Source organism: Heterodontus francisci, chromosome 26, assembly GCF_036365525.1.
Source record: "Heterodontus francisci isolate sHetFra1 chromosome 26, sHetFra1.hap1, whole genome shotgun sequence".
Taxonomy (NCBI): domain Eukaryota; kingdom Metazoa; phylum Chordata; class Chondrichthyes; order Heterodontiformes; family Heterodontidae; genus Heterodontus; species Heterodontus francisci.
Genome location: NC_090396.1, coordinates 64,693,542 through 64,708,478, shown reverse-complemented (window position 1 = coordinate 64,708,478; position 14,937 = coordinate 64,693,542). Strand labels below are relative to the sequence as shown.

Below are 14,937 nucleotides of genomic sequence, written 5' to 3'. Positions count from 1 at the left end.
ATCACAAAGAGTCATGTTGCAAAGCTTCACTTTCATTCTGGACCTTTATCGGTAGCAGGTGAAGGAAAACATGAAAGCAGTTTTGTTAATTTTTGTGCACAATTTCTAATGAATTCATACCACAGTATCTGGTGTGCAGCTACCAGACACCACAGCATAACCAGTGACCACTAACAGACACACACGCCTTTCATACTTACTGGGGTACCACATCTTCTCCACCTCTTAATGTTTTCCCCTTGCTGGAACCAGGCACGGAAAAATTCCAAGTAACAACTGGAACATATATTTAACAACTTCCAATCCACTTTGAAGCAAAATACTTGAAAAGGAGAAACATCAAAAGATTTTCTCTCAAGAAAGATGTTGATCTTGACTAATGCTTGACTAAATACTATTTTCTGGCATCACCTTTTTATTTTATGCAAGTCTTCAAACAAAATAATAGAAGCAGCCATCTATGCAGCATTTCCATTTGTTTTATTGTAAAACTCCTGCTAATCTAGAACTCTCTTTTACACGATTAATAAATTCAGATCATTCAATATTCCAAAACAAAAATAAGCAAAAAAAAAATGCACTTTCATGGATCAAAAAAGCAAACAATGATATTTGCTTTGCACTCTTTGAAGTTGATGTGCGGCCCCTGAAGTGCTTACATCTTTCCTCGTCTTACCGCCTCCCTGTAATAGGAACAAACAAAAGTAAACAAAATCTGGAACACAGCACTTGGTTTAAAAATTACAGCTACTGTTTTGTGCCCCTTGAAAAATACTGTGACGTTTACAACACAAACTAGGTATTTCCAGCTCTGTAAAAACAAGTTGTGATAAAGTTACACATTAAAATGGTAAAGATGTAACATTTTACTGTAATGCCATTCATAAGCTTAAGCAGACCCAGTGCAATTAAAAAAAATTATAGTAAATGCTATAGCACAATATGTCCTGAGGCTGGATCTTCCTTTTAGTGGAGTGAATTTCATAGAAACATCAAATATTTTGACCCACTTTCCTGTTTACCAATGGCTCATTATGAAGCTATGGAACAGTCTAAGAAAAGAAACCCATGGGAAGGGAACACCAAGTTCTGCTCTTCATCACCACTAATTGTAACACCCAAAACACGTTGCACTTCTAGCATGAACCCAATTTTCCTGTTTTGGACCTGAAGCTGATTAAATTATAACATTTGAACCTTGAATCTTTCTGCAGCTAGAAGGGCTGAGAGCAGACGTATCAAGTCTAAGTTGAGTTTTTTGCTCAATTACTTCTGCCCTCTAAGGTGGTGAATTTTGCTCTTATGCAGTGTTTATCCCACAAGCAACAGCTAAGTAAACTGGGGGATGTCAACACCAGAAAAGGTGGTCGAGTGGGAGAGCTAATCAAAATGTGAGATGCTAAGGGGCATAGATAAACTGAACCACAATAAATAATTTGACATAACCACCAACACTGTAACTTAATGCAATGAACTCAGTAAAGGGAAAGTGTAAAAACATTTAAGATTTAACTACTTCACAAAAAGGGGAGCGAATTAATGAAACAGACTGCCAAAGGAGGCTGCGGAGATGGATAGTACAAGCAAATTCAAGAGGGAGTCTTTTGGCAATAAAAATGAGGCACATGTGTTTTTCTTTTAATCTTTCAAACCAGTCAAATGGATCCAGAATGGTTTACCAGTCCTGTCCCTACCTATGTCATGTTTGTTCTTACAGTGTAATTGTATTCAAAAACCATTAAGGATAAAAAAACACCAACATTTATTGGCATTAGCCCGAAGTATGTGGCATTTAAATTCATCATAGCTGGGTAAATTCAGGAAGATCTGTAGAGATCAAAAACCAGCTAATTCAGACTGTAGTGAACTCCTGCCAAAACTTCAACAGTGGTGAATGTGACTCATACCGATTAGAACTTGCAAGTGAACACTGTTCACCAGCATCTTAGGCAAAACCCAACAGTGCTCTATATAAAACAGGTGTACTGGACTCTGGCAGGCCTTAGGTTTGTGTAAAAAGTTAGAGATATTAAACACCATATGACTGGCACGCAGCTCTTGCTAAAGCATTTTGTCAGAGTTGGGATGAGCCAGCCGTCTTCCTTTCCATCAAACCCAAACAACTAAAACTCCTCCAGCTCAGAGACTGAAGGACTGGTGAATCGCCAGGTTTCATTTGGAGCGAATTCCAAACCTCAAATCTTCAGCTGTGCTCCATTTTATCCAACTGTTCAGGTTTAGAAGAGATTAGACCTGCAGCTGGAGTTTACTCTCCAACCCAATATAAAGAACCAAACAATTCATTTCCATAGTCTAGACAAACATTAATTTAAAACATAGATGCTTCCACACCATCAGGTTGGACTGTGATGAGTTGCAGTTTAGATTAGATTGCCAAACAACATGAATTATATCAGAAATTATGGTAATTCAGAGAGCAGTGTTTTTATTGGTGGGGCTCCCAACAGCATTTAAAAAAAATATTCGAGATGGGCTATTGTTGATCTAACCTCACTTCTCCAATTCCAAAAAAAAAGATCTACAGCTACAAGAGTGCCATTTAACCACTGGCCTCCTTTGCTCCAGGAAGACACCATCCATCTCCCTCACAATTTGGTCAATTCAGCATTCATTTCCAGTGTGCTTCGACCTATAAATTATTCAGATTAACTCACCTGTTAATTTGACCAGCATCTGCCACTGTCTTCAACCTATATTATTTGACATGGTTTTAAAACATAGGCTTTATTTTGAAGGGAGCAATAGTAATGGACAACAGTAACTGTTATCCTGAACTAATTATGCTGTTTACCAAAAAAAAATTAATTGCTACACTGCTGTAATCTATGTTATGGTACTGGACTAGTAATCCAGTGGCCCAGACTAATGTTCCAGGGAGTGCAAACTCAAATCCCACCATGACAGTTTGGAAATGTGAATTCAGCTTTTTTTCCCCCATCTGTAAAGTGACCATGAAGCTGTCATAAATACCTAACTGATTCACTGACCTCCACCCCTGCCACAATACCAAAAGTCACAAATGAAATCCTATATGATTGTGACAACAGTAAACTATCCCTCTTTTCATCCTCCTTGACTTGTCTGCAACCTTTGACATGGTTGACCACACCACCCTCCTTTAACACTTCTCCCCTGTTGTCCACCTAGGTAGGACTGATACTCACCTAGTTCCATTCTTATCTAAAAGCAAAATACTGCAGATGCTGGAAATCTGAAATAAAAACAAGAAATGCTGGAAATACTCAGCAGGTCTGGCAGCATCTGTGGGGAGAAGCAGAGTTAACGTTTCAGGTCAGTGACCCTTCTTCAGAACTAGCAGATATTAGAAATGTGAAAGGTTGCAAGCAAGTAAAGCAGGATGGGGCAAGAGATAACAAAGCAGAAGGTGCAGATATGACAAGGTCATAGAGAATAACCGTCCAGAAGGTCATAGAGCAAAGGCAAACAATATGTTAATGGTGTGTTGAAAGACAAAGCATTAGTACAGATAGGGTGTTAACGGACTGAAAACTGAACAGTCACAAGCACAAACATGAAAAAAACAGTGGGTAGGCAAACCTCCATTCTTATCTATCTAATCGTAGGCACAGAATCACCTGCAATGGCCTTCCTTCCCTCAAGGAACTGTCCTTGGACTCCTCCTATTTCTCATGCTGTGCCTTGGCAACATCATCTAAAAACAAGTTAGTTTCCAAACGTACGCTAATGAAACTCAGCTTTATCTCACCACCACCTCTCCACTGTCTCGAAATTATTAGACTGCTTGTCTGACATCCAGTACTGGATGAGGAGCAATTTTCTCTAACGAAATATTGGGAAGACTGATGCCATTATATTCTGTCCTCGCCACAAACTCAGTTCCCCAGCCACTGACTCCATCCCTCTCCCTGGCAACTGTCTGGGTCTGAAACTGACCATTTACAACTTTGGTGTCAGATTTGACCCCACGATGAGCTTCCAATTACATATCCTGTGCCATCATCAAGATCACCTATTTCCACCGCTATCACCAGACTCCGTTGCACCTCAGCTCATCTGCTGCTGAAATCCTCATTCACACCTTTGTTACCTCTAAATTAAACTATTCCAATGCACTCCTGGCCAGTCCCCCACTTTCTACCCTCTTAAAAACTTGGGCAGCATCATTTGGATGGCTTCATGCTCTAACTTGCACTAAATCCTGTTCACACAACACCCCTGTGCCCACTGACCTACACCGGCTCTCAGTTAAGCAACACCTCAATTTTAAAATTCTCATCTTTGTTTTCAAGTCCCTCCATGACCTTGTGCTTCCCTATCAATCTAATCTCCTCCAGCCCCACAACATTCTGAGATATCTGCACTCTAATTCTTGCCTCTTGGGAATCCCTAATTTTAATTGTGTTGCGACCGAGACAGGAGGAGTGCACTGTTTTTCCTAGTTTCACTGCTCCACAGGTCAACATATATTTAAATGTGTACCCAGTTACAGATATGGTCAATCATAGAGTCTATTTTTCTCCCTGAAGAAAATACACCAACCAGGTTTATTTAATAAACAACAAAATCAGTTTATTATAAAACAAGACTTAACCAGTAGCGAAGCAAAGCATTAACACAGATTGAAATATGAGAGTTCCCTTTTTACCTTAGTCACACACACACACACACACACCAGTTAACCAAAAAATAGACATTATCTCCTTAGAGCTCTGTTGCCAAAAAAAGACAAAAAAAAATACTTTGGTCAAATACGCGCTAAGTTTTGAAGAAAAAAAAAAATATGGAAAGATATAAGTTGGCCCTTTTTGGTTTGGCGTCTCAAATACGTGTAGATGGCTGTCACTGGGAACTTTCTAGAACAGTTCTTTCCAGGTGATGTTGAAGATCGGTTTGGCAAGCTTTTCAGGAGAAATGCAGCATCAGTTTCTCTTTCGTACACTTGATTCTCAGGAAGTTCTCAAAGAGATGGAAGAGGGTGAGCTGATGGTGACTGCTCTCTTGGCTGGTTTTCTCCAACTGCCTTCAAGACAGTTCACACCCCAACACACTGTCTAAAGTGAAACCAAAAACAATATCTCAAGAGTCAAGCCTCCTGACCCCTATAAATCTTGACCTGTCACTTCTCTGTAAACATCTCCCCCAAGTCAAAAGGCCCCTGATTTTTGAAGACTGGTGACTTCCAGTAAATGTTTTCAAACAAGACCTCTGTGTCCTTTCAAAGACCCCAGTGAAAAAACATCCATGGAATCCTTTGCAGTTTTCCCAATTAAAATGTCCATAATTCTAAGCTACACGAGTCCTCAAAAAAAACCTAACAAAAATTACAGAACAACCGTCGTAACACCTTCATCCTTGGAGGAATGAAATGCCATTTTCAAATGTGTTTCATTACAAAGAGTGGGGGGGAGAAAAGAAAAATATTTTAAAACATTTTCACACTCATTCACTCTTTATTCATAACGAATACAGTTCTGCTTTATTTTATTTATGATGCTTTGTATCATCTTTGCACTTAGATAACTCAAAGCAAAGTTAAATCCTACACAAAGCATCCACAACTACATTATTTTTTCCCACAATGTGGATAATCTTTAAGTGATGAGGTTGCAATTGCAACCTCCATTGGAAAAGCCAGGCCTTCAGATTTTTGAATTTTTCCATAAAGGCTAGGGGTTATGATCAGTATATACCAGTGTCTCTCTGTAGTTGTGGCGAACACAGAACTGCTTAAGAATGAGTAATAAGCCTCGGGTTTCTTTTTCCACAGTTGAATATCTTTTTTGTGTCAATTTAGATTTTTGGAAAGTATCCCACTGTCATTTCTATGCCTGATTCATCGTCTTGTAACAGGACTGCACCAACCCTCAGGTCACTAGCATCAATTGCTACCTTGAAGGGCTTAATGAAATTTGGAGAAACAACACAAGTTCATTAATCAAAATAGCTTTCAGCCTCTCAAAAGATGCTTAGCACTCCCCTGGCTACACTGTCTTGTTTTTTTTTGTAGCAGATCTGTCAGTGGAGCAGCTATAGTACTAAAATTTAGTACAGACTTGCGGTAGAAACCACACATTGCCAAGAATCTCATGAGTTCTTGCTTAGTCCTAGGGGTGGGGAACTCCATCAATGCTTGTACTTTTGCTGTTCTTGGAATACTTGTCCTTGCCCTACTATATCCACAAGGTAGGTTACTCTGGCTTTTGCAAATTCACTTTTGACAAGGTTTATCACTAAAATCAGCTGATTGCAATTTTCTAAACAGAGCTTCCAGTTGTTCCAAGTGGTCCTTACAAGTGTCACTGTACACCAGCACATCATCAAGATAAACCACAGAGTTAGGAGCACTGGCTACCATTTGGTTCATTAGTCTCTGAAAAGTGGCTGGGGCATTTTTTAGCCTGAATGGCATCACTCGGCATTGGAAAAGACCATCTAGTGTGATAAAAGCCAAAATTTGTTTAGCTCGGGGTGTTAAAGGAACCTGCCAGTATCCCTTTAACAAATCTATTTTTGTAATAAATGTGGCACTGCCCACTTTGTCAACACAGTCTTCCAAGTGAGGAATTGGGTAGGAATCTGCCTTTGTTACTGCATTAACTCTTCTGTAGTCTATGCAGAATCTAGTTGAACAGTCAGGTTTAAGCACCAACACCACTGGGGAATTCCAACTGCTTTGACTGGGTTCAATTAGGTGTTTATCCAACATGTATTGGATTTCCGCTTTTAACTGGGCCTGCTTCTCCGGACTTAAGCGATAAGGATACTGTTTATAGGAAACGATTCCCCGAAGTCCACATCATGTATGGCTAAGGTTGTACATCTGGCTTGTCCCTACAGACTCTTTTAAATGCTGTGAGTTAGGTGTTCTCGTTGTTCTGCATCTAAATACGAAAGCAGTGTTCAACCTCCCTAACAATTCAGTATTGGTTAACCAGAAAGTAGGAGGCTCAATTTGAGAGTCGTCTAGGTCTCCTTCTGCCTCATCCTCATTATCCCTTTCATCCTTCACTGTCCCTACTACCTGACATACCTGCGCTTGCTTATCCTTCTCCAGGCAATAATATTGTTTCAATATTGATATGACATAGCCGATTCTTTTTCTGGCGATCTAGGGTGACAATCAAATAATTTACCAATTCTTTTGACCACTTTATATGGACCACTGAACCGTGCATTCAGCGGTTCACCCTGTAAAAGGCAGTAATACTAACACCTCATCCCCTGGTTGAAATGTTCGGGTCTTGGCATGCTTGTCTGCCCATTTTTTCATGGTTGTTTGGGAAGCTTTAAGGTGTTCCTGAGCCACTTTGCAGGCTCTCGTCTGCTGTTCCCAGAACTCAGATGCATAATCTAATGCACAAGTTTCATCGCTCTGTCCTAAAAACTTTTCTTTAATTATTTTTAGAGGACCTCTTATCTCATGTCCATTAACTAATTTAAAAAGACTAAAACCGGTAGACTCATTAGGTGAATCCCTTGCGGCAGACAAAAGAAATTCAAGCCCTTTATCCCAATCATGGGGATATTCATGACAGTATGTCCTGATCATCATTTTGAGTGTCTGATGGTACCTTTCTAAAGCCCCTTGTGTCTGTGGGTGGGATGCTGAAGACTTTAACTGTGTTATACCCAAATTACCCATAACTTCCTGAAAAGGTTTAGACATAAAACTGGAACCTTGATTCGACTGAATCTCAATCAGAAATCCATATCTAGTGAAGAGCTGGATTAACTTCTCTACCACTACCTTAGCAGAAATCGTTCTCAAGGGAATGGCCCCTGAGAACCGAGTAGCTATATCCATGATCATCAGTATAGATTAGTAAAGGTCTTACACAGTTTACCAACACCCTACTAAATAGTTCCCCAAAAGCTGGTATGGGAATTAGAGGTGTCGGTTTTATGGCAGGTTGTGGTTTTCCCACAGTCTGGCACGTATGACACACTTTACAGAACTGCACCACGTCCTTGTAAAGACCTGGCCAGTAAAAATGTTAACCTATACGTGATTGGGTCTTCCGGATCCCCACATGTACTGCTATAGGAATTTCATGGGCTATCCTTAATATTTCCCGGCGATACTTGGGCGGTACCACTATCTGGTGAACTACTGTCCATTCTTCGTCCGCAGGTCTGTGAGAAGGTCTCCACTTCATCAGAATCCCATTTTTAATACAGTAGCCTTCTGGAACTCCCTTTGCCTCAGCTTCTGTTGAAGCCAATTGTGCCACTTAATTTTACTCTGGATTGGCTTGCCCAGCCTCGATCGCAGAGGACTTATTGAACATTTCCTTCGGATTTTCCAAATCCCCAAGGAAAGTTTCAGATATTTGAGTAATCTGACTGTGGTGCCAATTTTATCTCTGACACGGAACTTGTTTAGCCATTGCTCGGGTCACTACACATAAAGGAAAAATTCCTGGAAGCTTTTCCTACAATTGCTCTGTCTCTTTCATTTCACTTGTTTTTTCCGTGACGACCGGAGAAGCTACTACCTTGGCTCCAGCCAAATCATTCCCCAGCAGTAGGTCAGCTCCATCTACCGGCAAACTATGGACAACTCCTACAGTTACTGTTCCAGATATTAGGTCACATTCTAGGTGCACCCAATACAAAAGTATGGGTATATACTCCCAGCCAATACCATTCACTAAAACCTTGGCATTCAATGCACTCTCTGGTGGAAAAGTTATGCATTTTCCCGGCAAGAGAGTTTGGCCGGCTCCTGTATCCCCCAAGAATAACTATAGGTTTACCTGCCTCACTTGAAGGATAAGAGTTTCTTTTCCTTTTGACATGAATTCCCTATAATTCTCAGGTATCTTATTCACATCCCCCGCACTCAACGGTTTTTGTACTGGGTCTTACACTGCAGTCAGAGCTACAGCCTGATCTGTCGTATTCTTGGTCAGGGCCCCTTTCTCTGCATTGGCTTTGTGTACCTCAAAATGTCCCATGGGTTTACCCCGCAACTTCCAGCATTCTGCGCCAAGGTGTCCCACCTCGAGACAATGGTAACACTTAGGCTTTCGGACCACCCTTAGCATCTTCCTTTCTGGCCTGAGGAGGAGATCCTGCGGTGTTCTCAGCTGTCTTGTTCCCGTCTACTTGCCTTCCTTTCACCCTCCCACCTTCTATCCTTCTCAGGTTTGTGGGGGTGACGGAAAAGGGGTTTGGGCTTGCAAACAAGCTCGTAATCATCAGTAATTTCCGCTGCCTGACTGGCTGTTGAAACTTTCTGGTTCTGTACAAGAGGTCTTACTAACGGAGGGAGTGAATTTTTAAATTCTTCCAGGAGAATTAGTTCCATAAGGTTCTCATACATGGCCTCTACCTTTTCTACCTGCGTCCAACGATCAAAATTAATTTGCTTTACCCTCTCAAATTCTATACAAGTCTGCCAGGACTGTCTCCGGAGGTTCCGAAAATTCTGCCTTTACACTTCAGGGACCAACTCACAAGCAGCGAGAATAGCCTTTTCTGCCATCTCATAACCTGCAGGCGCTTCCTCAGAAAGCATGGCATAGACTTCATGAGCTCTGCCCATCAACCTGCTTTGCATAAGCAGTATTCAGCTTTCCTTCAACCACTTCATCTGTCTGGCTATCTTTTCCAAAGAATTGAAAAATGCCTCTATGTCCCTTTCCTCAAATTTCGGGAAGGCTTGTACAAATTTAAACAGCTCTCTACTGAGTCCTGGGCTGAAGTCAGATCTTTCCCCACCAAAATTTTCACTGTAGTCAAGACCAACCCTTCGTCTTAGTTCCCTCTTTTTAAAATTTGAATTCCGTTCCTTCTCTTTCACTTTCTCTTTGAAATTCAAGCTTAAGTTTTTCCAATTCTATTTCTTTTTCTTTGTCAAGTTCAAGCTGCCTCATCTGCAACTGAATTTTAGCTAATTCGACTGTACTACCATGTGGTTTGCCTTCTTCTTCTAATTGCAAATGCTGTGCTATTACCGCAATTATATCTGCTTTCTTAGCTCCTGGTTTTAACTCTAACACCAACAATTCTGCCAAATCCTTTAGCCTAGTCTTGGTTAAGTTTCTCAAATCACTCAGGAATACATCCTCCTTCCCCAGAAATGTTGTAGCAATTGACACAGACATTCAGGTATTGTGAACTTTACTCTAATGCACAAGAAACCTGTTTTTTAAAAAATCTTTTCCTCTTTTCAATTTTTATTACTCCACTTATACTCCACATGTACTACCTTGTCATCGGCGTTGGGTTATCCCGCATAGAGCCCCCAATTATATGTTACAACCGAGGTGGGAGGAGAGCACTATTTTTCCTAGTTCCACTTCTCCACAGCTCACAACATATATTTAAATGTGTACTGATGCAGTCAATTATGGAGTTTATTTTTATCCCAGAATAATATACCAACCAGATTTCTTTAATAAACAAAATTATCAGTTTATTATAAAACAAGACTTAACCAGTAGCGAAGCAAAGCATTAACACACAGGTTGAAATATGAGAGTTCCCTTTTTACCTTAGCCCCTTACACACACAACCAGTTAACCAAAAAATATAGATTTAGTTCTTAGAGCTCTGTTGCAAAAAAAAGACAATAAGAAATACTTTGGCCAAATACTTGCTAATTCTTGAAGAAAAAAGACTTGGAACGATATCAGTTGGCCCTTTTTGGTTTGGCATCTCAAATACGTGTACATGGCTGTCACTGGGATCTTTCTAGAACAGTTCTTTCCAGGTGAAGTTGAAGATTGGTTTGGCAGGCTTTCCAAGAGAAATGTGGCAACTGGGATTTCTGGCAGGCTTTTCTGTCAGGCGTTCCAGGAGAAATGCAGCATCAGTTTCTCTACTTCTTACACTTGATTCTCAGGAAGTTCTCAAAAAGATGGAAGAGGGTGAGCTGATGGTGACTGCTCTCTTGGCTGGTTTTCTCCAAGTGCCTTCACATCAGCTCATACCCCAACACACTGTCCAAAGCGAAACCAAAAACAACATCTCAAGAGTCAAGCCTCCTGACCCCTATAAACCTTGACCTGCCAATTCTCGGTAAACATCTCGTCCAAGTCAAAAAGCCCCTGCTGGGTATTTATCCGAAGACAGGTGACTTCCAGTAAATGCTGTTTACAAACAAGTGTCCTTTCAATGACCCCAGTGAAAAGAAATCTGGGGAAGCCTTTGCAGTTTTCCCAAATAAAACAATGTCCATAATTCTACATACATGAGTCCTCAAAAAAAAAATACAGAAACACCGTCCTAACAACTGCTCCATCACTTCAGCTGCCGAGGCCCTAAGCTCAAACAATTCCCTCCCTAAATCCTCGGTACCTCGTTTTCCTCTTTTAAGATGCTCCTTAAAACCTACATGTTTGATCAAGCTTGTGGTTCAGTGTCAAATTATGCTAAAGCACTCCTGTGAATTGCCACAGGACGTTTTATTACATTAAAGACACGATATTAATACAAGCTGTTAATATTCTTCGGGGTAGGAAACTGCCTTCCTTATCTGGTCTGGCCTATGTATGATTCCAGTCCCACACCAATGTGGTTGACTCTTAATTGCCCTCAAGTCACCTAGCAAGCCACTCAGTTGCATCAAACCACGACAATACAGTGGTTCATATGATGGCTCACCATCATCTTCTTCGGCTAACGAGGGTTGGGCAACCCTGTCAGTAATGCTCACATTTGGAGAATGAATTCAAAAAAGTTAAAAAAGATAGTCAACTTAATGACAAGGTGTTCATAGCGTCCATTTTGAATATTTCTACATTGATTTGAATTTCAATGGGAAAATAAAACTTTTAAAACTAAGCACAGTCTATAGGTCAAAGTACACTGTCAATCAATTATGAATCGACAGATATAAAAAACAACCTGAAATCTAAAAGTAGCAAGCAACATTAGAAGGCAAGCGAAACAAAGGCAAGCATCAAGTAGGTTTAGAATGCAGAATAATGTCAGGATGACAAGGTTAAGGGCATTCTACCTGAATACACGAGGCATTCGCAACAAGGTAGATGATTTAAAGGCACAAATAGAGGTAAATGGGTATGATCTAATTGCCATTAGGGAAACGCGGCTACAGGGTGACCAAGACTGGAACTGAATATTCAAGGATATTTGACATTTCGGAAGGACCCCAGGAAAAAAAGGAAAAGGAGGTGGTGCTGCATTGATAATAAGGGATGGGATCAATACATTAGTAAGGATCTCAGATCGGAAGAACAAAATGTGGAATTTCTTTGGGTGGAGCTAAGAAACAGCAACGGGCAGCAAACATTGGTGGCCTAAAAACAACTCCCACCAAACAGTAGTGGTAGTGTGGGGCATGGTATTAATCAGGAGATTAGTGAAGTATGTAGCATGGGTAATACAGTAATTATAGGTGTCTTCAATTTGCACATACACTGGGTAAACCGAATGAGCACTAATGCTGTGGAGGACGAGTTTCTGGATTGTTAGGGATGGTTTTCTTGAGCAGTATGTTGAGAAACCAACTAGAAAACAGGCTATTTTAGATCTAGTATTATGTAATGAGCAAGGGCTAATTAATAATTTTGTTGCAAAAGAACTTTTAGGGGTGAGTGACCATATGATGATAGAATTTTATATTATGGTTGAAAGTGAGGTAGTTCAATCTGAAGCCAGGATGTTACATTTGAACAAAGGAAATTATGAAAGTATGAGGGGCAAACTGGCTGAGGTGGTTTGGGAAAATACATTAAAAGGTATGACAGTGCATAGGCAATGGATGGTCTTTAAAGGATTATTACATAGTTAACAGCAACTATATATTCCTTCAAGGCACAAAATTCCCAAAAGTAAAGGCAATCAACCGTGGCTAACGAAGAAAGTTAAGGATTGTATAAGATTAAGAAAAAAGGCCTATAAAGTTGCCAGAAACAGTAGTAAACCTGAGGATTGGGAGGATTTTAGACGACAGCAAAGGAGGACCAAAAAAAATTGATAAAGACTAGAATATGAATGTAAACTAGCAAAAAACATAAAAACGGACTGTAAAAACATCTATAGGTATGTAAAAAGGGAACATTTGGCTAAGACAAATGTGGGTCCATTACAGGCAGAGTCAGGAGAATTTATAATGGGGAATAGAGAAGTGGCAGAGAAGCTAAATGATTACTTTGTGTCTGTCTTTACTGAGGAAGATACAAGACATCTCCCAAAATTAGAGATCCAAGGGACAAGGGAGAATGAGGAATTGAAGGAAATTAGTATCAGTAAGAAGGTTGTAATAGAGAAATTAATGGGGTTGAAGGTTGATAAGTCCCCAGGACCTGATATTCCATATCCCAGAGTGTTGAAAGAGGTAGCAGATGCATTGATCATCTTCCAAAATTCTATAGAATCTGGAATGGTTCCTGCAGATTGGAAGGATGCAAATGTCACCCCACTGTTTAAGAAGGGAGGGAGATAGAAAACAGGGAACTACAGACCTGTAAGCCTTACATCAGTAGTCGGGAAAATGTTAAGAATCTATTCTAAAGCATGTGATAAATGAACACTTGGATAATAATGATCTCATTGGGCATAGTCAACATGGATTTATGAACAAGAAATCATGTTTGACGAACCTGTTGGAGTTTTTTGAGGATGTTACCAACAAAATTGATGAAGAGGAGTCGGTGAATATCGTATACTTGGATTTTCAGAGGCCTTTTGATAAAGTGCACCACAGGAGGTTGGTGAGCAAAATTAAAGCACATGGGATAGGAGGTAATACACTGGCATGGTTTAAGGATTGGTTAGCAGGCAGAAAACAGAGAGTAGGAATAAATGGGTCATTCTTGTGTTGGCAGGCCGTGACGAGTGGGGTACCACAGGGATCAGTGCTTCAGGCCCCAGTTGTTAACAATATATATCAATGATTTGGATATGGGAACCAAATGCAATATTTCCCAAGTTCGCAGATGACACAAAACTAGGTGGGAATGTGTATTGTGAGGAAGGTGCAAAGTGGCTTCAAGGGGATCTGGACAAACTTAGTGGGCAAGAACATGGCAGATGGAATATAATGTGGGAAAATGTGAGGTTATCCATTTTGGTAGGAGGAACAGATGTGCGGAGTATTTCTTAAATGGTAAGAAATTAGCAAGTGTAGATGTACAAAGGGACCTGGGTGTCCTCGTTAATTAGTCACTGAAAGCTAACATGCAGGTGCAGCAAGCAATTAAGAAGGCTAATTTTTTTAAATTCATTCATGGGAAGTGGGCGTCACTGGCCAGGCCAGCATTTGTTGCCCATCCCTAATTGCCCTTGAGGTGGTGGTGGTGAGCTGCCTTCTTGAACCGCTGCAGTCCATGGGAGGTAGGTACACCCACAGTGCTGTTAGGAAGGAAATTCCAGGATTTTGACCCAGTGACAGTGAAGGAACGGCGATATAGTTCCAAGTCAGGATGGTGTGTGACTTGGACGGGAACTTGCAGGTGGTGATGTTCCCATGCATTTGCTGCCCTTGTCCTTCTAGTTGGTAGAGGTCGCGGGTTTGGAAGGTGCTGTCTAAGGAGCCTTGGTGCGTTGCTGCAGTGCATCTTGTAGATGGTACACACTGCTGCCACCGTGCGTCGGTGGTGGAGGCACTGAATGTTTGTGGATGGTGTGCCAGTCAAGCAGGCTGCTTTGTTCTGAATGGTTTGAGTGTTGTTGGAGCTGCACCCATCCAGGCAAGTGGAGAGTATTCCATCACACTCCTGACTTGTGCCTTGTAGATTGTGGACAGGCTTTGGGGAGCCAGGAGGTGAGTTACTCGCCGCAGGATTCCTAGCCTCTGACCTGCTCTTGTAGCCACGGTATTTATATGGCTACTCCAGTTCAGTTTCTGGTCAATGGTAGCCCCTAGGATGTTGATAGTGGGGGATTCAGCGATGGGAATGCTGTTGAATGTCAAGGGTAGATGGTTAGATTCTCTCTTGTTGGAGATGGTCATTGCCTGGCACT

At 40.9% G+C, this 14,937-nt stretch overlaps 1 protein-coding gene across 2 annotated transcripts in view; it reads right to left on the bottom strand.

The window, feature by feature from the left end:
• Positions 1-459: 459 nt before the first annotated feature.
• aspscr1 (ASPSCR1 tether for SLC2A4, UBX domain containing) overlaps positions 460-14,937 on the bottom strand; it is a 255,059-nt gene continuing 240,581 nt past the window's right edge. For both annotated transcript variants that reach the window (XM_068058424.1, XM_068058423.1), the window contains one exon: positions 460-683. In XM_068058424.1, the coding sequence (XP_067914525.1) occupies positions 673-683 (11 nt within the window). In that variant the 3' untranslated portion in view covers positions 460-672. The remainder of the gene's footprint in view (positions 684-14,937) is intronic.